Genomic DNA, 27365 nt, shown 5'->3' on the forward strand with positions numbered 1-27365 from the left:
GTGGAAAGATATTGTTTGAGCAATACCAAGCAATCATCGTACAACAAGCAATCATCAGCAGCACACCAGTCCACATTAAAGCACATATTGGGGATCAGAGTTGGAGCTATGGCTACAGTTATTTGGAGTCATCAAAGCACTCAAATTAACAAAAGGTGAGGATGGCTTTTTTTTGTTTAAACTTAATTGTTAAGGGATAGATAAGAGTCGATACAAGATGTAGTACGAGTAGTACAAGATGCTGAGCATGGGTTCAAGCCCCCAGGGGCCATTCAGTCAGGAATCTGCTTTATAGACCACAATGAGAAACTCTGGCGCTACGAGTTGCTTTTTAGACCTTGATTATTAATTTGAGTGTTGTCAACATAACTAGCCATTTTGCCAGTCCTCTTTCCTCCACACAGCCATATGAGTGAATGGCAGCTTGTTTGGAGGGGATGTAAGTGAATCTCTCACCAGAATGGTTCTGCAGGTCTTGTTTATGGCCATCCTTGGCAGGTGTGATGAGGTCCCAGATAAAGCTCTTGATCTTGTCATCGCCCATGTAGTGACGCACACAGTAGACCAGCAGTGCCCGGCAAAGCACCTCCATGTCATGCTCAGCCAGTTGCCACTTGAAGCGCCCGTGAGTTAGGATGTCCTTCCAGCGACCCCAGCTGTGTGGACACACGCAGAGAGATGGAGCGGGTGGCATGAGCACAGATACACCACAAAAAAAAGTGTCAAGAGTCGCTGGGATACAATAAATAAATCTGTACTCTAATGTAGCCTACTGCAGTAGGCTCTCATCGAGTTCCCACCTCTCCTTAAATACCCCCAGCCAGTGTCACATACAGTTGCAGCCAACCATATTGGCACCCTTGCACTTTTCTTAAAGAATTCCATATTTCTTCTAAAAAAAAAGTTTTCAAAATTGCTTACAATTTTACTTTTGAAAATGAAGACAAATGGACAAAATTACTGGCACCCCGGAGCTAGTACCTGGCTGCAGAGCCTGCATTTCTGGCCCACTTTTAAGCAGCAAACTTCTCTAATTCATCAATGTTTGAGGGGTGCCCTCCACCAACTGCTGTTTTCAGCTCTTGCCATAGGTTATGGATGTGATTCAGATCTGGACTCTTTGCTGGTCACTCAAGAACAGTCCAGTGCTTCTTCTTGAACCATTCAAGTGTGCTTCTGATGTGTGTTTAGTTTGTCCTGCTAGAAGACCAACCTTCAACATAGACTTAGTTTTTGGACACTGGGCTGAACATTGCACTCCAAAAAACATTTATAATCTGCAGATATCATGAGGTATTGTAGACTTTCAAGACCCCCAGTACGAGAGGCAGCAAAGCAACCCCACAGCATTATCGAACTTCCCCATGTTTGATTGTAGGGAGGGTGTTCATTTCTTTGAAAGCTTAAATTTGGTTGTTGGTTATAGGAAGAACCCACAAATGAAGGAGAAGATATATCCTGATTGAACTTCTCAAAACCCACCTAAACAAGCCTAAATCCTGGGAAAAAATGTATGTGGACCAATGAAACATAATTAGAGCTCTTTGGCAATACAGATCAGCTGCCGATGACCAAATGAAGCATTCAATGAAAATAACACCCTCCCTACAATCAAATATGGGGAAGTTTGATAATGCTGGTGAGTGATGAGGAGTTGACTCAAAAGAGAGAAAGACAATAGTTGAACAGTTTTGAACAAATTAATTTCTTAAAAAATGAAGCAAGAGGGCGGCAGCTATATTTTGTTTTATTTCTTATTTTACTTTCACTTAGCTAGCGAAAGCAGCTAGTTTAGTCTACTCAAGCACCCGGCTCAAACATAGAGGGCTGTTAGCTAGCTGGCTATCCAACACAGGAACTCTTCCAAGGTAAGCTTAGGGCCTGCAGGTGTAACTGCTAAACTGCTTGCTGACTGTACTGCAAGATTATAGTGGGTTTACTAACGCGTTAGTTCTAGTAGCTATGTAGACTATGATGTTAACTAATAATGGTGACAACTATGTAGGCTGTGTGTAGTGGTTAGCGGTAATGATATGAAGGTTTGGCTTGGAAAGGTATTTTTGCCTGGTCACAGACCGTTGGTGTGCACTGAAGTCCGCAAGTGAAGGGAAAAGGTGAACGGAGCGCTCATAGACGCGAGAAGGAATTATAGCTACAACGATCAAAGTGATCATGCTGTTTGTAAGACTGCTATGAAAGTTTGCGTGTGATCCGAGGTGTATACATTCCACCGATTATGTTTAAGAATTTCTTAAAACAGAAGCAAACGGAACGAAGCGGGGATAAACATACCTGAATTTATCCAATAGAAACTCGTTTGCAAATATTGGACTAATAATTACGCCCTAGATCAGCTGTATGCAGGCAAGAGTGTGCAAGGCGTTATTGAATGTGTCACTTTCTGTCAACTTAATTTCACACATTTCGACATTTGCACCTATGTTCTAAACTTCCATTCATAGGCTAGGTTGTAGCAACCTCATAATGGGTATAAGGAAAATTTGAGTATTATGTAGTAGCCTAAACCTGTTGTTACATTGAGCTTGGTGAATGGAATATGAATGACAGTCATCCAATATGCTGTAATAGAAATAAGGTCATTCTCATTAAAAATGATAATCGTCTTCCCTCATCTTAAACGGCACCGACCACCAATGCTATGGACAGATCTGAAAATAGCAGTTGGTGGAGGGAACCACTCAGACATAGAAGAATTACAGCAGTTTACTGCTGAAGAGTGGGCCAAATTGCAGCACAATCATTGATGGCTACAAGAAGTGTTTGTCTGCAAATATCTTGGGCAAAGGCTGTGTACTAGCTTCAGGGTGCCAATAATTTTTCCCATTTCTTTATTTTTCTAACTTAAGGTAAAATAAAATATAATTGTTTCTGCAATGTTTAAAATCCCCTAACAAGGTGTGGTGACCAAACTTTTTTTCCCAACTTATTTTAGAAGAAATCGGGGATTCTTTAAAAAAGGTCCAATGTAGCCATTTTGATCTCCATATCAAATCATTTCGGGGTAACAATTAAGTACTGAGCGGGGAGGGGAAAACTGAAAACGACCCATTATTGGCAGTGGTTTGGAACCCTCTTTTCTATGGGTCAAAACTCCATCCCACCAAAACAGGCTGACATTTCAGGTGTTCTTTTCTAACAGCTCTTACAATAAAAGAGCTGGACAAAACAGATAAAACACAAAAAAAATCACGTTTTGGACTGTACTGTGCCTTTAAAAATAAGTTCAGGGGTGCCAATATATTTGGCAGGGACTGTATTTGATGTATTCCACAACTAGCACACCTGATTCAACGAATGAGGGGCTTGGTGATTAGTTGACCAATTGAATCAATTGTGCCAGTCCCGGAATATGTCAAATAAATGGTACTGACTGGGGGTTACTCAACACTGGCCCACTAACTCCGCGGTAGCCAGTAAGAGTGCTGACTAAGGTACAATTTGAGGGTACTTACGCCAGTGAGAGAGCACTTACATTTCACAATAATAATTAATAATAATAATAATAATTACAGTATGGCACATTGAAAGTGTGACTGGGGAATGTTAGATGTGATAAAATAACCCGAATATGAGCAGGTTCTTCTCGACGCGGAAGCATTCGGCACGGAGGTAGCGTCTGTTCCTCTCGCTGAAGCGGCGGGTGCGACAGGGCCTCTCTTCTGAGTCGCTGTCCAGCTCAGAGAACTCCATCAGCTCGTCGTCTTCGAACGAGTTGTAGTGACGAGTCTGCTTCCTCACACGAGGTGTATCAATCACCAGGCTTTCCTGTGAGGGAGAGGGGGTGGTAGTTCATATTCAGGTTTTACTGCAGGTTTTATGGACACACAGTTCATCTAGCCAAACAGACATTATATGAACCCATGCACAGCACAGTACACACACCCCAAAAACATGCCATACTGTGTACGGATGCCAAACAAATCCATGCGCAGAAAAGTCAAGATGTAGGCCTATACATAAGTGTACACAAACTGCTAAAACCACATACTCAGGCCCCAAAAAACATACATTACTAACATACAGTTGAAGTCGGAAGATTACATTCACTTAGGTTGGAGTCATTAAAACTCGTTTTTCAACCACTCCATAAATTTCTTGTTAAAAAAACTATAGTTTTGGCAAGTCGGTTAAGACATCGGCTTTGTGGATGACAAGTCATTTTTCCAACAATTGTTTACAGACAGATTATTTTACTTATAATTCACTGTATCACAATTTCAGTGAGTCAGAATTTTACATACACTAAGTTGACTGTGCATTTATACAGCTTGGAATTTTCCGGAAAATGATATCATGGCTTTAGAAGCTTCTGATTGACTCAAATGATGTCAATTAGCCTATTGGAGGTGTACCTGTGGACGTGTTTCAAGGCCTACCTTCAAACTCAGTGCCTCCTTGCTTGACATCATGGGGAAATCAAAAGAAATCAGTCAAGACCTCATAAAAAAATGTGTAGACCTCCACAAGTCTGGTTCATCCTTGGGAGCAAATTCCAAACGCCTGAAGGTACCAAGTTCATCTGTACAAACAACAGTGAGCACGTATAAACACCATGGGACCGCGCAGCCGTCATACCGCTCTGGAAGGAGACGTATTCTGTCTCCTAGAGAAGAACATACTTTGGTGCAAAAAGTGCAAATCAATCCCAGAACAACAGCAAAGGACCTTGTGAAGATGCTGGAGGAAACAGGTACAAAAGTATCTATATCCACAGTAAAACCAATCCTATATCGACATAACCTGAAAGGCGGCTCAGCAAGGAAGACGCAACTTCCAAAACCGCCATAAAAAGCCAGACTATGGTTTGCAACTGCACATGGGGACAAAGATCGTACTTTTTGGAGAAATGTCCTCTGGTCTGATGAAACAAAAATAGAACTGTTTGGCCATAATGACCATCTGGAAGAAAAGGGGAAAAGGAGGTAAAAGGGAGATGCTTGCAAGCCGAAGAATGGGGGTGGCAGCATCATATTGTGGGGGTGCTTTGCTGCAGGAGGGACTGGTGCACTTCACAAAATAGAAAATTATGTGGATATAATTGAAGCAACATCTCAGGACATCAGTCAGGAAGTTAAAACTTGATCGCAAATGGGTCTTCCAAATGGACGATGACCCCAAGCATACTTCAAAGTTGTGGCAAAATGGCCAACAAAGTCAAGGTATGGAGTGGCCATCACAAAGCTCTGACCTCAATCATATAGAACATTTTTGGGCAGAATTGAAAAAGCGGGTGCGAGCAAGGCGGCCTACAAACCTGACTCAGTTACAGCTCTGTCAGGAGGAATGGGCCAACTTATTGTGAGAAGCTTCTGGAAGGATACCCAAAACATTTGACGCAAGTTAAACAATTTAAAGGAAATTCTACCAAATACTAATTGAGTGTATCTAAACCTCTGACCCACTGGGAATGTGATGAAAGAAAAAATAAATAATAATAATTCTCTATTATTATTCTGACATTTCACATTCTTAAAATTAAGTGGTAATCCTAACTGACCTAAAACAGGGAATTTTTACTAGGATTAAATATCTGGAATTGTGAAAAACAGTTTAAATGTATTTGGTTAAGGTGTTCATAAACTTCCGACGTCAACTGTACACACACACACACACACACCCCTCTCTGGGGCACAAAATACATATGCAGCACACTAACACACACACAGAGCAAGCTGTAATACACACCACACAGAATTAATTAAACTGCAGCCTCTCCTCCTCCCTCTGCTTCGCATGTTGCTTTTTCCTCACTCATTAATGCAACACATCTCTTCGACAGAGTGACGAGTGCCAAATATTTAAACTGTTTCGCAAGGCCTCTTCCCCCTTCTTTTCTAGCCCGCATTCGAAGTGATCTGCAGGGACATGCGGGACCGGATATTTCTGGAGTCCCTCCAACACCATGGAGCCCCATAGTCAGGGATAACTGGTCAGGGACAACCGGTAGCCCCATAGTGCCCTTCCCTAGTTCCCCTCCCTTCCCCTTACCTTCTCTGCTTTGGAGTCAATCTCCAGCTCGGTTATTTTGGCCCATTTCTGCCAGAAGTTGGGATCGTCCAGGGAAATGTCAGTTCTGTTTCCAGAAGACACAAAGCTGGCCTGGAAATGACAAGGAAAACAAAAGCGTGCACACACATCAACCTGACTGGATCTATGCGAGTAACATACACAGATGTGCTGAGAAAGCTGTTAAGGCGTGAAATCAGACGTTGGTGAGCGTTGCATCTCCCTTTCACCACCCACTCAGGGGAAACTGAAACTTGTGGTGACTGGCTAACATGTCATTCTTCCAATAGTTACAGACTACCTGGATTGTGATAGTTTTAGGATTAAGGTTTAATCTATAAGGGAGGGGTAGAGTTTACCTTGGCAAAGGTAAAACCCTTGACACTCAAACTTAAATTTCCTCATTGTAGTTGAGCACAATGTAATCAAATCTCAAACCATCACCATCCAGCAAAGTAAAAGACTAAGGTTGAAGGGTAAGGTTTATAATTGAGTTACCCTTGGCAAATGTGGAGCTCTGTCAGGATGGTGATGGTGAAGATATGGGTCAGGGGTTAATGGTCTGAGGTATAAGGGTTTACCTTGGCGAAGATGGAGCCCTTACCCTCTGTCTGGATGGTGATGTTCTGGGTATTAGTCAGGGGTTAGAGGTCAGAGGTATAAAGGTTGGGGTTGCCTACCGTCTTGATATTGACAGTCTGGATATTAGGGTCAGGGGTTAAGAGGTCAAGGATATAAGGATCAGTGTTAACCTTGGCGAAGGTGGAGCCCTTGCCCTCTGTCTCGATGGTGATAGTTTGGGTGCGGCGCTGCAAGATCTGGTCGATGTCCTCCTCGCAAAACTTGGAGCCCTCGTCCTCCTCATCCATCAGTGCGCCATACGCCCCCTTCCTCAGCAGGTCCTCCACCTCAATCTTGGTCATCTGCTGCGCCTTTAGGACACCATGCCCCCCCCCGTTAGTTGGCAGCCATAGCAACAGCTCTCAGATCAGCTGGACCCAATTACAGATCAGGTTTGGGGTCAATTCCATTTCAATTCAGTCATTTAACTGAGCTAAACTCAAATACTCCTTATAATGCTTTTCAATTACAAAAAGTGGAATAGGAACTGGTACTTTCAGTTTAGTCCCTGAATAGAATAATTAATTTATTTCCTGAATTAGATGGTTAAAAGTTTTATAAAAAAGTGTGTAGGTGTACAAAACCAGGATAGTCCAAAGGGACATGTTTAGCATGACCACTGACAACTGTTTGTGTTGTACTGCTAAACCGGCAACAAAAGCATTGAGAGGGAGTGTGGATGGCCATAGAAATCTCAAAGATTACTCTGTGAAGGTGATACACAAGTGAGCTACACATTTTTATTTATAAATTATAATATAATCTCTATACACTTCTACATGAATGTGGATGCTACTATGATTACACATAATCCTGAATACATCGTGAATAATGATGAGTGAAAAAGTTAGGCCCACAAAAATCATCCCCCTGAAAAAAAAAAGTCTTATTGTAATAGTGAGAGGTTAACATGTCTTGGGGGTATGATATTTGTGCATCTAACTTTCTCACTCATCATTATTCACGATTCCTTCAGGATTATCCGTAAACATGTTAGCATCCACATGAATGTAGAAGTGTTTAGAAACATTGTAATTTTATTGACAATAAGTGACTCCAAAATGACAAATTATTTACCATTACTCTATATTGGGAACAAAATAACCTGAAACAAAACAACAAAAAAAAAGCAAACTTTGTACTACTTTAATACCAGTGGTGGAAAAAGTACCCAATTGTCATACTTGAGGAAAAGTAAAAGTCACCCAGAAAAATACTTGAGAAAAAGTTTTAATAAAGTATTTGGTTAAAAATATTAATAATTTCACATTCCTTATGTTAAACAAACCAGAAGGCACGATTCTCTTGTTTTTTAAATTTACAGATAGCCAGGGGCACACTCCAACACTCAGACATCATTTACAAACTAAGCATTTGTGCCAGATAAGAGGCAGAAGGGATGACCACGGGATGTTTTCGATGTGTGTGAATTGGACCATTTTCCTGTCCTGCAAAGCATTCGAAATGTATCGAGTACTTTTGGGTGTCAGGGAAAACGTATGGAGTAAAGAGTACACTACATTTAGGAATGTAGTGAAATAAAAGTAGTCAAAAATATAAATAGTAAAGTACAGATACTAACTATTTCCACATTTTTTCAGGGATGCAAACTGGTGAGGCCGCAAAAAAGTTGATACTTTTTTGTTGTTACAACTGAAATATGCAAAAAATCTCTGCTAGGGGGAAATGCAGGTTAACTAATTAAACAACAAAGAATATGATCTACAGTCGTGGCCAAAAGTTTTGAGACTGACACAAATATTAATTTTCACAGTCTGCTGCCTCAGTTTGTATGGTGGCAATTTGCATATACTCCAGAATGTTATGAAGAGTGATCAGATGAATTGTAATTAATTGAAAAGTCCCTCTTTGCTATGCAAATGAACTGAATCCCCAAAAAACATTGCCACTGCATTTCAGCCCTGCCACAAAAGAACCAGCTGACATGTCAGTGATTCTCTCGTTAACACAGGTGTGAGTGTTGACGAGGACAAGGCTGGAGATCACTCTGTCATGCTGATTGAGTTTGAATAACAGACTTGAAGCTTCAAAAGGAGGGTGGTGCTTGGAATCATTGTTCTTCCTCTGTAAATCATGGTTACCTGCAAGGAAACACATGCTGTCATCATTGCTATGCACAAAAAGGGCTTCACAGGCAAGGATATTGCTGCCAGTAAGATTGCACCTAAATCAACCATTTATCGGATCATCAAGATCTTCAAGGAGAGCAGTTCAATTGTTGTGAAGAAGGCTTCAGGGCGCCCAAGAAACTCCAGCAAGCGCCAGGACCATCTCCTAAAGTTGAGTTGCGGCATGGGGCACCACCAGTACAGAGCTTGCTCAGGAATGGCAGCAGGCAGGTGTGAGTACATCTGCACGCACAGTGAGGCAAAGACTTTGAGGATGGCCTGGTGTCAAGAAGGGCAGCAAAGAAGCCACTTCTCTCCAGGAAAAACATCAGGGACAGCCTGATATTCTGCAAAAGGTACAGGGATTGGACTGCTGAGGAATGGGGTAAAGTCATTTTCTCTGATGAATCCCCTTTCCGATTGTTTGGGGCATCCGGAGAAAAACTTGTCCAGAGAAGACAAGGTGAGCGCTACCATCAGTCATGCCAACAGTAAAGCATCCTGAGACCATTCATGTGTGGGGTTGCTTCTCAGCCAAGGGAGTGGGCTCACTCACAATTTTACCTAAGCACACAACCATGAATAAAGAATGGTACCAACACATCCTCTGAGAGCAACTTCTCCTAACCATCCAGGAACAGTTTGGTGACGAGCAATGCATTTTCCAGCGACGTGCCATAAGGCAAAAGTTATAACTAAGTGGCTTAGGGAACAAAACATCGATATTTTGTTCCATGGCCAGGAACCTCCCCAGATCCTAATCCCATTGAGAACTTGTGGTCAATCCTCAAGAGGCGGGTGGCCAAACAAAAACCCACAAATTCTGACAAACACCAAGCATTGATTATGCAAGAATGGGCTGCCTTCAAACAGGATGTGGCCCAGAAGTTAATTGACAGCATGCCAGGGTGGATTGCAGAGGTCTTGAAAAAGAAGGGTCAACACTGCAAATATTGACTCTTTACATCAACTTCATGTAATTGTCAATAAAAGCCTTTGACACTTATGAAATGCTTGTAATTATACTTCAGTATTCCATAGTAACATCTGACATAAATATCTAAAGACACTGAAGCAGCTAACTTTGTGAAAATGTATATTTGTGTCATTCTCAAACTTTTGGCCACGACTGTACATGGTCAGTCTTTGTGTGTAAAATAAAGTGGTTAATGTGAACCTAACACACAGCTAAAAAATGTAAAGAAAGCGATCCAATGTTATTTGTTGCCTAGACTTTACTGCAAATGACACTCAAGTCTTGAGAAAAAAAACAATACACTAATATTGCAGTTAGCCATAACAGCCTTTATAATAGAACACGTGTGACCACACACACACACACACACACACATCCAAAAATTGCACTTAGGGAAATAAACCCTCTTAAGTAAAAATAGAATGAAACAAACAAGCATCCTATTTTTGCTCTATTATAGTGGTCACTATAGTAGACTTCGATCAAGTGCACGGTTACATGTGTGCAAAAATAAAGTTCACTGAGTAAAGAAATGTAATAACCCCCCCTCAATCTCACAAGTGTTACTGTCAAGTTCAACACAACAAAAGCATTTTCTTTGAGCTACACTGCACACTTTCTGCTTGTGGACATCTGTTCAATGTGTCAGCAGACCATGATACCCTTTGTTGGCATAATTGATCTCTTTCAGGCAGAGTAAACCTGGCATACCCATTTTTATCCACTGTATTGAAAAAGCAAGAAGGGGGAAGTGTGTGGTGTTCCTTTTGGCATCCAGCTTAAGCCAGGCCCGGCTCCAGCGACATTTAAATATTTAATAAGCAATGCCTCATTTTCACCTAATTCTCTCATTCTGAAAATTAACCACATACTGTAGAGGGAAAACATTAGTTCACAGATAACCAGCTGACGAACTAACTTCTAACTAGTTAACATTTCAAACAGATTGCCAGGGTACAGTAAGCAACTAATGTGTTATAACTTGAGGAACAGCAAGGAGTCGTGTAATATTACCAGTTAATATTATAGCGAATTTGTTAGGTTGCTAACGTTAGTGGTCTGACTTTATTAGCCAGCTAATCTTCACACCATAAACACAATTATTTGATCAGTTAAGTTGGCTAATGTTGATCAACATTTCTCTGGCTAGCTAACGGATAATTCCATCCAGCTAGCAAGATACTTAACAATGCTAACAATGAGGGATGCACAATATCGGTGAACATATTGGAATCGGACGATATTAGCTAAAAATGCCAACATCGGCCCGATATCTAGTTTAACGCCAATGTGCAAAACCGGTGTCAAATCTGACATGCATACCTATATAATGTTGGTACATGACGTAATGATGCCACATAAAATTTTGAGCAACACGTGAAACACAGCATTCCTAACCTAGCCCACTATGTCTGCTGTGTGGATCGAGCAGTCATTTGAAAGAGTAAGAACATTTCAGCGAGACAACTCAAAGGCGAAATCCATTATCGCAAGATAATGGAATTCAATTGCCCTTGACAATCAACCGTTCTTCAAGAGGGCCACCATTGTTCCTGTTCCCAAGAAAGCTAAGGTAACTGAGCTAAACGACTACCGCCCCGTAGCACTCACATCCGTCATCATGAAGTGCTTTGAGAGACTAGTCAAGGACCATATCACCTCCACCCTACCTGACACCCTAGACCCACTCCAATTTGCTTACCGCCCAAATAGGTCCACAGACGATGCAATCTCAACCACACTGCACACTGCCCTAACCCATCTGGACAAGAGGAATACCTATGTGAGAATGCTGTTCATCGACTACAGCTCGGCATTCAACACCATAGTACCCTCCAAGCTCGTCATCAAGCTCGAGACCCTGGGTCTCGACCCCGCCCTGTGCAACTGGGTTCTGGACTTCCTGACGGGCCGCCCCCAGGTGGTGAGGGTAGGCAACAACATCTCCTCCCCGCTGATCCTCAACACTGGGGCCCCACAAGGGTGCGTTCTGAGCCCTCTCCTGTACTCCCTGTTCACCCACGACTGCGTGGCCATGCACGCTCCAACTCAATCATCAAGTTTGCGGACGACACAACAGTGGTAGGCTTGATTACCAACAACGACGAGACGGCCTACAGGGAGGAGGTGAGGGCCCTCGGAGTGTGGTGTCAGGAAAATAACCTCACACTTAACGTCAACAAAACAAAGGAGATGATTGTGGACTTCAGGAAACAGCAGAGGGAACACCCCCCCATCCACATCGATGGAACAGTAGTGGAGAGGGTAGCAAGTTTTAAGTTCCTCGGCATACACATCACAGACAAACTGAATTGGTCCACTCACACAGACAGCATCGTGAGGAAGGCGCAGCAGCGCCTCTTCAACCTCAGGAGGCTGAAGAAATTCGGCTTGTCACCAAAAGCACTCACAAACTTCTACAGGTGCACAATCGAGAGCATCCTGGCGGGCTGTATCACCGCCTGGTATGGCAACTGCACCGCCCTCAACCGTAAGGCTCTCCAGAGGGTAGTGAGGTCTGCACAACGCATCACCGGGGGCAAACTACCTGCCCTCCAGGACACCTACACCACCCGATGCTACAGGAAGGCCATAAAGATCATCAAGGACATCAACCACCCGAGCCACTGCCTGTTCACCCCGATGTCATCCAGAAGGCGAGGTCAGTACAGGTGCATCAAAGCTGGGACCGAGAGACTGAAAAACAGCTTCTATCTCAAGGCCATCAGACTGTTAAACAGCCACCACTAACATTGAGTGGCTACTGCCAACACACTGTCAATGACACTGACTCTACTCCAGCCACTTTAATAATGGGAATTGATGGGAAATTATGTAAATATATCACTAGTCACTTTAAACAATGCTACCTTATAGAATGTTACTTACCCTACATTATTCATCTCATATGCATACGTAGATACTGTACTCTATATCATCGACTGCATCCTTATGTAATACATGTATCACTAGCCACTTTAACTATGCCACTTGGTTTACATACTCATCTCATATGTATATACTGTACTCGATATCATCTACTGTATCTTGCCTATGCTGCTCTGTACCATCACTCATTCATATGTCCTTATGTACATATTCTTTATCCCCTTACACTGTGTATAAGACAGTAGTTTTTTTTTTTGAATTGTTAGTTAGATTACTTGTTCGTTATTACTGCATTGTCGGAACTAGAAGCACAAGCATTTCGCTACACTCGCATTAACATCTGCTAACCATGTGTATGTGACAAATACAATTTGATTTGATTTGATTTGATTCTCTGTTGTGGGTGATGTTGGCTTTCACCAACTGGTCAAGCACCGGTACACAATACCAAGTGCTCTATTTTTCAGATGTTGCCCTACCGGAGTTACACAGTAATGGCGTCACTGCTATTCGCTTCACGACTGACATTTGGACCAGCGATATCAGCCCCATGAGCATGCTGAGTCTGACAGCACAGTGGGTTGTCGGGAATTCATACTGAAGAAAGTCATATTGCAGGCTCATGAATGTGCTGGTTGTCATACAGCTACTGCCATTTCAATGGCATTTGAGAACATGTTTGAAACTTGGAAACATGAACACACTAGCTAGCTCCATTCAATCAACTGACTTGAGAAATAAGCTCATCAACTGCGCCTGCAGCAGACGTGATACCCTCGGTCATGGCATTGAAACGCCTGCTGAACAAAACTGCCGACACAGGCTGTGATCAAGCAAATCGGTGGCATTCTCTCTTTACTGTGTCGCCTCGATGCTATGTACAAGGACCGCTACTTCGATGCAGACGAGAAACAGGGTTTACGTGAAATATAACATACACAGCTGGACAAGATGGAAACAGACACAGTGATAGTGAGCACCGAGGAAGAGAGGCCACGGACACACAGAGCTGAAACTTCACTGTTTGACATGTATGAAATCCTGGTTGAGAATGAAACTGAACAAATTAACAATGAAACAGAACAGCAATTAAGTGAAAGAAATAGGTTTTGATTATGTTTTACTGGTAATGGGGACATACGTAAATGCCAACAAAATAACTTTTTGGTTAGTGTGGTGTGTGTGTGTAACCTTTATTTAACTAGGCAAGTCAGTTTTTATTTACAATGACGGGCCGGACAACGCAGGGCCAATTGTGTGCCGCCCTATAGAACTCTTACATCCGGCTGTGATTGGTACAGCCTGGATTCGAACCAGGGACTGTAGTGACGCATCTTACACTGAGATGCAGTGCCTTAGAACGTTGCGTACATGTGTGTGTGTTAACTATTTAACTGTACTAGAATGCTTAAAAAGGCCACTAAAATTGTAAATATCGAATTTGTTATTTTTCCGCAGTTCATATGTGCTATTCGGGAACCTTGGGATGTCCCTTCAATCGAATACAGCAGTTCTTAGCCTTTCTCAGAGGGTCCGTGCTATTTGGGAACCTTGAGATGTCCATACCTCAAGTATAAATGTAAAATGGTTACGTTTAGTGTCAGTTTAGGGTAAGGACATCCCAAGGATTCCAGATCGCAGTGACCGTTCATAGAGTGAGAGACCAGCACGGTATTTGAGAGCTCGACGGCGACACAGACATTCATTTTATATATTTTTTTTACAAGCTGCAGAAGCGATTTTCGCATGTCTGCCCAGATAGTTTCCTTGGAGACGATTAAAATCATGACCAAGATGTCCTTAATCCAATTGAGTAAGTAGGCTATATTTAAGTTGTGATATGGTAAGGAAATATTTAGGCCTAATGTGTTAAGGCACATTTGGTTTATTTGAAAATATATTTTTGTTCATAATGAGTTGATAACATATTGTCGAAAGTACGTAGGCAATATTATTTACTGTGTAGATAGCGGAGTAGGCAAGTGTACAATAACGTAATTTAATGTGCTCGTATTATTTATTTAACGGATGAATTTAATTGTAAATGAGAATACACACGTGGTGCTATAGGATATAAATATTTTACATTGTAATACATTACCCCTACATGCCATTGGGTGATGGAGCTATGGGTTTATTTTCCACTGTCACTAGGCCGATACATTCACACTCAAACTGAGTCGGGAATTGTGAGGTTCTGTGTTATGCACTATAGTCCGTTACCATATCATATGTGATTGAATATTATTTTCTGTTGGCTTGTGTGGGTGTATGTGTTATGCAACGTAGCTGACTTGAGACATTGTTAACAGTTTCAGGGCCATGGGCCTTTCTCGTAATGGAAAAATACAGAATAACATAAAAACAGACACATACAGAACATAGTGTAGCAAATCACAGACTGTTTTTTGTTAGAACTCAAACTTAACAATAACAGAAACCAGATATGTGATAACGGTATCTAGGGAATGAGCGCATAGATACTCTACACAGCAACAGTTACATCTATCAACTGGATAGCCCGGGGGCTGGTACCAGCTCGTACGCCAACAATCAACGATAGGCTGGGTGAGTCTAAACCACGCCCAGTCTCTACTCTGTGACAGGCCGGCTCGGAAGCAGGAATTACCTCTGTTCAAATAACAACAGAATGCAGCAAGTGACTGAAGAAAGAAAATATTAGTTTGCATTCATGTTTGTTACATTACAGTCTTATTCTAAAAAAAAAATTCCTCAGCAATCTACACACAATACCCCGCCTCGAAATTGAGCTCAGATGCATCCTGTTTTCAATGACCATCCTTGAGATGTTTCGACAACTTGATTGGAGTCCACCTAGTAAATTCAATTGATTGGACATGATTTGGAAAGGCACACACCTGTCTATACAAGGTCCCACAGTTGACTATGCATGTCAGAGCAAATTTCAAGCCATGAGGTTGAAGGAATTGTCCGTAGAGCTCCGAGACAGGATTGTGTCAAGGCACAGATCTGGGGAAGGGTACCAAAACATTTCTGCAGCATTGACGGTCCCCAAGAACACAGTGGCCTCCATCATTTTCAAAATGGAAGAAGTTTGGAACCACCAAGATTCTTCCTAGAGCTGGCCACCCGGCCAAACTGAGCAATCGGGGGAGAAGGGCCTTGGTCAGGGAGGTGACCGAGAAAACGATAGTCACTCTGGCAGAGCTCCAGAGTTTCTCTGTGGAGATGGGAGAACCTTCCAGGAGGACAGCAATCTTTGCAGAACGCCACAAATCAGGCCTTTATGGTGGAGTGGCCAGGCGGAAGGCACTCCTCGGTAAAAGGCACATGACAGCCTGCTAGAGTTTGCCAAAAGGCACCTAAAGAGACACAGACCATGACAAACAAGATTCTCTGGTCTGATGAAACCAAGCTTCAAATCTTTGGCCTGAATGCAAAGCGTCATATCTGGAGGAAACCTGGCACCATCTCTATGGTGAAGGATGGTGATTGCAGGATCATGCGTTGGTGATGTTTTTCAGTGGCAGGGACTGGGAGACTAGTCAGGATCAAGGGAAAGATGAACGGAGCAAAGTACAGAGAGTTCCTTGATGAAAACCAACTCCAGAGCGCTCAGGACCTCAGACTGGGGCGAAGGTTCACCTTCCAACAGGACAACGACCCTAAGCACACAGCCAAGACAACGCAGGAGTGGCTTCGGGACAAGTCTCAGAATGGTCTTGAGTGGCCCAGCCAGATCCCGGACTTGAACCAGATCGAACATCTCTGGAGACTTGAAAATAGCTGTGCGGCGACGCCCCCCATCCAACCTGACAGAGCTTTGGAGGGTCTGTAGAGAAGAATGGGAGAAACTCCCCAAATACAGGTATGCCAAACTTGTAGCGTCATATCCAAGAAGACTCAAGGCTGTAATCACTGTCAAAGGTGCTTTAACAAAGTACAGAGTCCTTATGTAAATGTGATACTTCGGTGACAGTGCTCAAAAAAATAAAGGGAACACTTAAACAACACAATGTAACTCAAAGACAATCACACTTCTGTGAAATCAAACTGTCCACTTAGGAAGCAACACTGATTGACAATATATTTCACATGCTGTTGTGCAAATGGAATAGACAACAGGTGGAAATTATAGGCAATTAGCAACACACCCCCAATAAAGGAGTTGTTCTGCAGGTGATAACCACAGACCACTTCTCAGTTCCTATGCTTCTTGGCTGATGTTTTGGTCACTTTTGAATGCTGCCGGTGCTTTCACTCTAGTGGTAGCATGAGACGGAGTCTACAACCCACACAAGTGGCTCAGGTAGTGCAGTTCATCCAGGATGGCACATCAATGCAAGCTGTGGCAAAAAGGTTTGATGTGTCTGTCAGCGTAGTGTCCAGAGCATGGAGGTACTACCAGGAGACAGGCCAGTACATCAGAAGACGTGGACGAGGCCGTAGGAGGGCAACAACCCAGCACAGGACCGCTACCTCCGCCTTTGTGCAAGGACGAGCACTGCCAGAGCCCTGCAAAATGACCTCCAGCAGGCCACAAATGTGCATGTGTCTGCTCAGAACGGTCAGAAACAGACTCCATGAGGGTGGTATGAGGGCCCGACGTCCACAGGTGGGGGTTGTGCTTACAGCCCAACACCGTGCAGGATGTTTGGCATTTGCCAGAGAACACCAAGATTGGCAAATTCGCCACTGGTGCCCTGTGCTCTTCACAGATGAAAGCAGGTTCACACTGAGCACATGTGACAGACGTGACAGTCTGGAGACGCCGTGGAGAACGTTCTGCTGCCTGAAACATCCTCCAGCATGACCGTTTTGGCGGTGGGTCAGTCATGATGTGGGGTGGCATTTCTTTAGGGAGCCGCACAGCCCTCCATGTGCTCGCCAGAAGTAGCCTGACTGCCATTAGGTACCGAGATGAGATGCTCAGACCCCTTGTGAGACCATATGCTGGTGCGGTTGGCCCTGGGTTCCTCCTAATGCAAGACAATGCTAGACCTCATGTGGCTGGAGTGTGTCAGCAGTTCCTGCAAGAGGAAGGCATTGATGCTATGGACTGGCCCGCCCGTTCCCGAGACCTGAATCCAATTGAGCACATCTGGGACATCATGTCTCGCTCCATCCACAAACACCACGTTGCACCACAGACTGTCCAGGAGTTGGCGGATGCTTTAGTCCAGGTCTGGGAGGAGATCCCTCAGGAGACCATCCGCCACCTCATCAGGAGCATGCCCAGGCGTTGTAGGGAGGTCATACAGGCACAAGGAGGCCACACACACTACTGAGCATCATTTAGACTTGTTTTAAGGACATTACATCAAAGTTGGATCAGCCTGTAGTGTGGTTTTCCACTTTAATTTTGAGTGTGACTCTAAATCCAGACCTCCATGGGTTGATACATTTGATTTCCATTGATAATGTGTGTGATTTTGTTGACAGCACAGTCAGCACATTCAACTATGTAAAGAAAAAAGTATTTAATAAGATTTCATTTATTCAGATCTATGATGTGTTATTTTAGTGTTCCCTTTATTTTTTGAGCAGTGTACATTTGCAGGAATTTCTAAAAACCTGTTTTTGCTTTGTCATGTAGATTAATGAGGGGGGAATTTTTGTAATCAATTTTAGAACAAGGCTGTAACGTAACAAAATGTGGAAAAAGTAAATGCAATGTAAGTGAATTTGTTGCAATACTTTTGGTCCCCTAATTTGGGTAGACTATGTACAAAAAGTTCTGTAATTTCTCAACGGTTCACCCTCAAATTAAAAAATGAATAATTTCAAATCCGATGAGCCAAAGCAACAACAAAAAAATATGTCGCTGTCCCAATACTTTTGGAGCTCACTGTATACAAAGACAATCCAGAAATCATCCTTCATAGTATAACCTAGTCATAGATCTGTTTGTGCTGGCATGACGATGGGACGATGACAATAGGAGTTGGCAAGACAGCACAAACATATGGGACCAGGCGATCATAGCAGTCACTCACCCCATTGAGGCTGCCCTTTCGATTAATGTCCTGCAGCACAGCCTTGTCTAGACCCAGCTTCAGACTGGCTTTATCAAACATCTCCCTCTCATAGGAGTTCCTGGTGATCAGCCTGTACACTTTCACTGCTTTACTCTGGCCAATGCGGTGGCAGCGAGCTTGGGCCTGGCAGGGACACAAACAGAGCAGTTTCACACACACGGCTTGAAACAGTTATTTTACACTGGCATTCAAAGTTTAAAGTACACTGAAATGCCTTTCTTGCAAGCACTAAATACATCAACGCAGTAATCAATATCAATGTAGTACAAAAAAAAACATAGAATAAAAATATGAACATTGTGTGAGTAATCTTTTTCCTTTATACCATTTCATACTGCATGCCCACATGAAATAGCTATTATACCATTTCATACCGTATGAAATTGAATCCAAAGCGACTTACAGTAGTGAGTGCATACACATACAGTGGTGTACCCAGAGGGAATCAAACCAACAATCCTGACATTGCAAGCGCCATTCACTATCAACTGAGCCACACAGGACAATATGAAAGCATGAAATGAGTATAACACTTCTTAGTCCAGTACTAGGTTTTTAGTCCAGGACTAGGTTTAGTCAAGGTCCAGAAAGTGGTGCTGAACTTTGTGTTGTCTAACCTGTAGGTCGTTCTGGGGGTTCCAGTCCGAGTCGAAGATGATGCAGGTGTCTGCAGCGGTCAGGTTGATGCCCAGGCCCCCAGCACGGGTACACAGCAGGAACACAAAGCGGTCCGAGTCCACCTTACAGAATCTGTCGATCGCTGCCTGGCGCAGGTTACCCCGCACTCTGCCGTCTATGCGCTCATAGGTGTACCTAGAACCACACATATAACTTATGAACATACTGTAGCAACCTCAACCGAACGACCTCATCAAGAGGTTCGGATCTCTTGGCGTAACTGTGAAGGTGTTGGGCTCACAGTCGCTGGAACCAGGTTTGAGTACTGGTCGGGCTACCCCCGAATTCACTACAATACATACAGTACATATTATGTATTCAAACATATTCATTCATACTGTGTTTTCATTTATATTTTTTTGTTGTTGCAATATTCATATTGTATCTCCAATTAAAATGCTTGGTCACCTCTTACACTGTATATTCCAGTTAAAATCTCCTACGGATCATAGATATCCTGTAAAAATGTGTGTCTAACACAGATTTATCATTATGTTATAAAATCCCAGTCATTAATATTGTTATACACATGTGCCTTTCCTGTTGTTCTTGGAACTGTCCAGCAAAATCATATATTTTCCCCTACTTGATAAACTCCACACAATTGCAGTCTTGGTCTGACTCTTTTTAGACTAGAGCAGAGGGTGAGGGGGATTGTGATGTGCGCACACAGAGCAGAGCTTGAGCCCAGTCCAGCAACCCCAAACCCATCCCCAGCCACGCTCTCAACTCTATCCTCAGCCCCAACCTAACCTCCTCTGGATGAGGTAGTCCTCCAGGATGTCCAGGCAGCGCACCATCTGGGAGAAGACCAGCACCTTGTGGCCGCCAGCAATCAGCTTCGGCAGCAGCTTGTCAATAAGCACCAGCTTCCCCGCTGCCTGAATCATGGCCTGGAGCTGGAAGTCCCAAGCATCAGGGCTGTGCGTTTTCCTGAAGCTATCCAGGATCTTCTCCTCAGCACCTAGACATGTCCAGAGAAGATAAGGGAGAAAAAGGTCTACTTAAAATGCATTGTAGAGAACCTTGTGAAGGTCAGAGAAAATCGGTATGAAGCCATTTCCATAAAGTCAGGGTGGAATTAAACTGAGTCCTATGGACTATGGATGCTAGAAGGAACACAGGTCAGGTCACGAACCGTCGACTCGTTTTATAATTAACCTGTTTGTGGTAGGGGGCAACATTTCTACCCAAACTGAACTGCTTCCTACTCTGTCACAGAACCTAATATATGCATTATTATTAGTATTGGATAGAAAACACTCTGAAGTTTCTAAAACTGTTTGAATCATGTCTGTGAGTATAACAATTTATTTAGCAGGCGAAACCCAGATGACAAACCATTCAGATTGATTTTATTTATTTATTTATTTAGTCTTTTCAATACGTTTTCATGGGGAATCCAGAATTCTAATCGACTTTCCTGCAGTTCCTACCGCTTCCACTGGATGTCACCAGTTTGCAGAAATTGGTTGAGGTTTTTCCTTTGTGTAATGAAGAAGTACTATAGCTCAGAACGAACGTCAGTTCATGTGTACCTTTTGATAGAGGCGCGTAACCAGAAAAGTAGCGTCAGTTTGTTTTGCTCCTGTATTGAACATAGATCCTTCCGTCTTCAATTTGATCGATTATATACGTTTAGAAATACCTAAAGTTGTATTACAAAAGTAGTTTGAAATGTTTTGGCAGATATTTTGTAGCGACGTTGCGTAAGTTGGAAGCGCTGTTTTTCTGGATCCAACGCGCTAAATAAATGGACATTTTGGATATATATCGACGGAATTAATCGAACAAAAGGACCATTTGTGATGTTTATGGGACATATAGGAGTGCCAACATAAGTTTGTCAAAGGTAAGGCATGATTTATAATTTATTTCTGCGTTTTGTGTCGCGCCTGCAGAGTTGAAATATGCTACTCTCATTGTTTAAGGTTGTGCTATCGTCAGATAATAGCATCTTATGATTTCCCCCGAAAAGCCTTTTTGAAATCTGACATGTTGGCTGGATTCACAACGAGTGTAGCTTTAATTTGCTATCTTGCATGTGTAATTTAATGAAAGTTTGATTTTTATAGAAATGTATTTGAATTTGGCGCTCTGCATTTTCCCTGGCTATTGGCCATGTGGGACGCAAGCTTCCCGCCTACCCCAGAGAAGTTAAAATTTTATTATGAACTATGAACTACGAACATTTGTAGAGCGTGTGTGTGTACGTGTGATGCGTGCTTTCATTTGTGTGTCCACACGTCACCTTTGATCAGGTAGGGGTGGTTGCAGCACTTGCGCAGCTCCATCATGGTGTTGATGAGGTTGGGCATGTTGTGCTGGTTGGCCCCCTTGGCCAGGAAGGTGAAGTTCTTTTCCAGGATGGCCCGGTAGTACTTCTTCTGCATGTTGGTGAGCTCCACCTCGATGATGGTCTCCTCCTTGGGCGCCAGGTTCTTCTCCACGTCATCCTTCAGCCGCCGCAGCATCATGGGCTTCAGGATGGCCTGAAGCTTCTTCACCTGGAGGATTAGGAGATCAGGGTTGGTGTAAATTCCATTTCCAATTCAGTCAATTCTGGATGTACATAAATTGACTGAGTTAAATTAAAATTGACCCCGACCCTGGGGGAAGAGGACAGAGGTGGTCAGGATCTGATGGTCTGCAGTAATGATACTTAGCAATATGTTAAGTTTAGACTCAGACAAAACAATTGTTTGTTTAGTCTGGGCTGGACAACCAAGAGGCAAGTAGCCTAGCAGTTAAGAGCATTGGGCCAGTAACCGAAAGGTTGCTGGTTCGAATTCCAGAGCCAACTAGGTGAAAAATCTGTCAATATGCCGTTGAGCAAGGCACTTAACCTTAAATGCTCCTGTAAGTCCCTTTGGATAAGGCAGTCTGCTAAATTATTAGAATGAATGTATAAAATTGCCGTAGACACAACAATAACTTACAGTGGCGCAACTCATAACAATATGTTTAAATTATCTGCAGAAGAAACAATTTGATAACACGGATTCAACAACTGCTTGATGATGTAAAGTGCAGACTTTGTTTTGTTCAGAAGCATTAGTAGTAGTCATTAAGTGTATGATACAACGTTTAAAAGGAAATTGCTGAAGGGTATCTACGAGTAAGAATCAACATTCCCATGGATTCCTGTATATTCCCATTGCAAGTTTCCTATATATTCCTGTAAATTCCCAAGGAAAGTTACCCACTTTTCCCCACAGTTTTTCCACCCTAAAAGGGTACCCCTGAGAAAATCACCTGTTCCTCAGTCTTCAGATCTCCAAACTCCTCCAAGAAGAGGCTCTCTGAGGGGAACTGTAGGGGCTCCAGGAAGTTGAGCAGACTAAAGAGCTCCTCCACTGAGTTCTGCAGGGGGGTGCCTGTCAGGAGGACCTTGTGTTCCTACAGGAGTTAGGGTTTATAGTTTTTGTTCATGACACTCAGACAACTTGGTATGCATCATCGACTCAGAGATCCGACTCTGGCTGATTACAATTTTTTTTCTGCTGTACTTCCCTCTTGACTAAGGGGGGGCATCCATGCTACTATCAGCCTTGGCTGGTGCTGAACTGAATTGACTACAAAGAACAATTGCAAATGGTCAAGAGTTAGCTAGCTAGCTACCCCCTCACCAGGTTCATGAGCTTGAGGCCCTCCAGGAGTTTACAGTTGCGGTTCTTGAGGCGGTGGGCCTCATCGATGACCACGCAGCGCCAGTGGATCTTCTTCAGCTCCGGGCAGTCGGCCATGATCATCTCAAAGGTGGTGATCACTCCGTGGAACTTGTACCCGCCCAACACTACATTTCCCTATACACAGAGAAAGACAAAGGAGGAAGAAAAGGAAAGATTGGGGGGGGAATAAAACATTTGATCAATTATTTACACAGCTTTAAAAACGATTGAATGCCGTGAATTTGCCCTACAGGAAGGCAGAAGCAAAAACAGTTCTGGCTGTAAATAAGTGTAATCCTACCATGGTAAAATCAAGACAATTTCAGTGGCAACACATTGCGGTCCTCCCTGATCAAATAACCAAATGCATAATATTTGTCATTCTGATGTGCATTCCATAATGCCAGGCGTTCTCTGTGAAGTTGTTCCATCTTGGAACGCTAGAAGACAATAATCAAACCTGCAATTGTGTCTGTGCCCCCTTCACCACAGCAATCATTCAGTTAAGATTTCTTCCGGCCTGAGCTGGAAGTGGGTCACGGACATTGCTCATCCATTAAAGCTCTCCTCCATTACTTCAAACACCTTACCTGGAGACTACTTCCTTAACATGAGTTTGTTAAAACCACTCGAGAAGCATGGAGTGCAGATATTGTCAGTACCATGGAAACACATTTACCGACATACTAGTAGCAAGGTTCTGCTACGTTCTCTAATGAAGGTGGAAAATTCACTTTTCGGTCCTCCAGCCACTGTGGCAGGAAGAGTTACAAAATCTACCAGCCACTCAGATTTCTTTACCAGCCCAAATATTTTTGCGACATAATTACACCTCCCAAAAAACAAATACGGATGAGCATGGTTTGTTTTTCTAAAACAAGAAGTAATTGCTTCATTTCATTTCATTTTTGTGACCTGAGTCTTTTAACCAATGTATGTTAAAATAAATAATTTAGATACAGTAGTAAAAACAGAAACAGTTCTACAACTGAACATCAAGAATCAACTAAATGCCTAACCTGCCACAAAAGACTGAGTGATATGGCTTATTTATTATAGTTCACGGCTCCACTCTGACATTTTTTTCAAGGATTCAAAGATTACAAGTAGAAATGAAGCACACAAATAAAGAGAAGAGCTGAAGTATGAGTGTTTAAATGATAATAAATTACTAAAAGTTAATGAATATACGTTTTTAGGAGTGATCCATGCTCAAATCAAAAACAATCATTAAGGGAGAATATTTCGGTTGCCCCTTTAAGGGATGGGCCATTACAGTGGTAACTTGGGCACTCGCTGGACTATGATGAAGAAAATCTCCAACTGTGATGTCTTCTAAGCAGCAGACAGTTGCAGCAAACTCAAACGAACATTGAAAAACATTATATAATTGGCCAAGAAACACGAGGACAAAGTCCCACTATAGTTGCCTTTATTGTCAATTTGACCAGCGGCGACCAATCATTCAAGGCACACCTGTTTAGCTAAAACATTTTTTAAAATATAGATATTTTTTTTGTTATACAAATAAATAGCCTGTTTTCCATGTTATTCTGGCATTAATTCGTGTCACATATCTGTTTGCAAACAATGTAGGAAAAAAAATCATCCTTAATAATGAAGCCACATACAAACATTGTCTCTGAGTAAGGCAGCTCCAAAAAGCAGGTGTTTCAGCCTAGCTTAGTGCTTTCTGTCACTCATTGGGACACTACATCACTGTAGAATTTATAGGGAGAGCTAAGCAGTTCAAGCCCCTTTGGGTGCTGCCATAAATTTACAGTAGAAATGCCCATCCAAGAAGGCTCAAGGTCATTGGCCACAGATAAATTACATCAAATCACATTATATCTACCGTAGCTTTGATTGTGCTGAGCATGTCAACATCATACTTTCAAAATCTTAGCTAGCTTGACAAGCAGCCATCATTACAAATCATTAGGGTTGCAAAGGGTCGGAAATTTTCCATGGAAAGTTAAGCCCGGTAATTTTTCGTAAATTCAGCAAAAAAAGTTAGCTAATAACAGTAGAGCACCCCCTTATCCACACCGAAGGGACAGCAGTGGAGAAGGTAGAATGTTTTAAGTTCCTCGGCGTACACATCACAGACAAGCTGAAATGGTCCACCCACACAGACAGTGTGGTGAAGAAGGCGCAACAGCGCTTCTTCAACCTCAGGAGCCTGAAGAAATTTGGCTTGTCACCCAAAACTCTGACAAACTTTTACAGATGCACAATCAAGAGAATCCTGTCAGGCTAGCCTGATACAGCAACTGCACCGCTCTCAACCGCAAGGCTCTCTAGAGGGTGGTGCGGTCTGCACAACACATCACCGGGGGCAAACTACCTGCCCTCCATGACATCTAAAGATTGAGAAACAGCTTCTATCTCAAGGCCATCAGATTGCTAAACAGAAATCACTAACTCAGAGGCTGCTGCCTACATTGAGACCTAAATCACTGGACACTTTAATAAATGGATCACTAGTCACTGTAAACAATGTCGCTCTAAATAATGCCACTTTAATAAATGTCTACATATCTTACATTACTCATATCACATATAAATATTGTATTGAGACCCAATCACTGGACACTTTAATAAATGGATCACTAGTGACTTTAAACAAAGCCACTTTAATATTGTAATATTGTTTACATATCTTACATTACTCATATCACATGTATATCCTGTATTTTATACCATCTACTGCATCTTGCTTATGCCGCTCAGCCATCGCTCATCCATATACTTATGTACATATTCTCATTCACCCCTTTAGATATATGTGCATTAGGTAGTTGTTGGGAATTGTTAGATTACTTGTTAGATATTACTGCACTGTTGGAACGAGAAGCACAAGCATTTCGCTACACTCGCATTAACATCTGCTAACCATATGTATGTGACCAATAAAACTTGACTTGAACCTTTTTTGTGGGATACACAAGGCAATTATAGGTCTTGTGGCATATTTTGGTTAAACTAGCCCTAATTCAATGGAATTGCAACCCTCTGCATGCACAGTGCATTGTTCCATCACATGTGCAGTGCACTCTTCCATCACATGTACAGCTAACTAATGAGATGCTATTGAGCCTACACTACAACACTGTCTGAGCCAAGGACTACATGCTTTCTGGTAAGTTTTGATTACAATACTGGGTGGGGTAAACATATTTTATATGACATACATGATTTTTGTTAACTAGTAAATAGTAGCCTACAGCAAAGTGTGTTTAAATAATTAGTAATTTGTTAACAATTTCTGCTAGTTAGTTTTTGCTACCATGTGGGTAGATTGATTGAGCCTGCTAACTGTGGAGTGGTAATTCATCTGTTTCCATACATGTTTCATTTTAAAACATTTATATTACAAAGGAGTTGCTTAATCTAACTACTTAACTATTTATGTCTACATGGAACTGTTTTTGTTAAAAAAATGTTTTAAACATTCTAATCTCTACAGGAAAATGCCACAGTCACTATCTGATGTGTGGAAACATTTCACAGCAGCTAATGTAGAAGGAAAAGCTGTGTACATTTGCAAATACTGTGCCAAATCATTTGTGAAGAATACAACAAATATGCAGAATCATCTGGCCAAGTGCATAAAGTTCTCTCAGCGCTCACAACAAGAAACCTCTGACAAAAGTTCCTCTACTTCTGTTCGAGGTGAAAATGATGAATCAGACACCTTATCGATAGCAACAGCTCATGGCCCTCCTGGAATCAGAAGTTTTTTTGACTTATTGGAAATACGTAGTCAGAGAAATGCTGATGAATGTCTTGCTCGAGCTGTGTATGCAACTGTTTCACCTCTGATGCTCACAGACATTGTGTATTGGAAGAGATTGCTGAATGTTCTTCGCCCAGCATACACCCCTCCAACTAGACATGATTTATCTACTAATTTGCTGGATGCAGAGTTCAACAAAGTTCAAGTGAAGGTCAAGTAAATCATAGAGAAAGCAGACCATTGCAATCATCTCTGATGGGAGGTCGAATGTTCATGGGCAAGGAAAAATTAACTACATCATCTCCAACCCTCAACCAGTATTCTACAAGAGCACAGACATGGGACAGACACACCAGTCTCTACATTGATGACTGCCTTCAGCTCATCTGCAATGACCTTGGACCACAGAAGGTATTTGCACTGGTGACAGACAATGCTGCAAACATGAAGGCTGCTTGGTTTAAAGTGGAGGACTCCTACCCTCACATCACACCCATTGGCTGTGCTGCTCATGCATTGAATCTGCTCCCCAAGGACATCATGGCACTGAAAAGTTCTGAAATATATCAAAAAGCGTGAAGACTTCTGCCTGAAGCCCATACTGGCAAGAGCAAC

General features: G+C 42.5%; 1 protein-coding gene across 12 annotated transcripts in view; it reads right to left on the reverse strand.

Annotated features, from left to right (window-relative positions):
- The window catches only part of LOC112254118 (chromodomain-helicase-DNA-binding protein 6), a 107014-nt gene that overhangs the window by 19466 nt on the left and 60183 nt on the right, over window positions 1-27365 (reverse strand). For all 12 annotated transcript variants that reach the window (XR_006083711.1, XR_006083712.1, XM_024426360.2 and 9 more), the window contains 10 exons: window positions 22970-23146; window positions 22596-22739; window positions 21592-21847; window positions 20094-20304; window positions 19280-19475; window positions 18621-18785; window positions 6780-6959; window positions 6010-6120; window positions 3584-3786; window positions 457-656 (listed from right to left, as the gene is read on the reverse strand). Coding sequence is in view for 10 of the 12 variants with exons in the window: in XM_024426360.2 (XP_024282128.1) it covers window positions 457-656; window positions 3584-3786; window positions 6010-6120; window positions 6780-6959; window positions 18621-18785; window positions 19280-19475; window positions 20094-20304; window positions 21592-21847; window positions 22596-22739; window positions 22970-23146 (1843 nt within the window). In the remaining 2 variants the exon portion in view is untranslated. The remainder of the gene's footprint in view (window positions 1-456; window positions 657-3583; window positions 3787-6009; window positions 6121-6779; window positions 6960-18620; window positions 18786-19279; window positions 19476-20093; window positions 20305-21591; window positions 21848-22595; window positions 22740-22969; window positions 23147-27365) is intronic.

Source organism: Oncorhynchus tshawytscha, linkage group LG07 (genome assembly GCF_018296145.1).
Source record: "Oncorhynchus tshawytscha isolate Ot180627B linkage group LG07, Otsh_v2.0, whole genome shotgun sequence".
Lineage (NCBI taxonomy): Eukaryota > Metazoa > Chordata > Actinopteri > Salmoniformes > Salmonidae > Oncorhynchus > Oncorhynchus tshawytscha.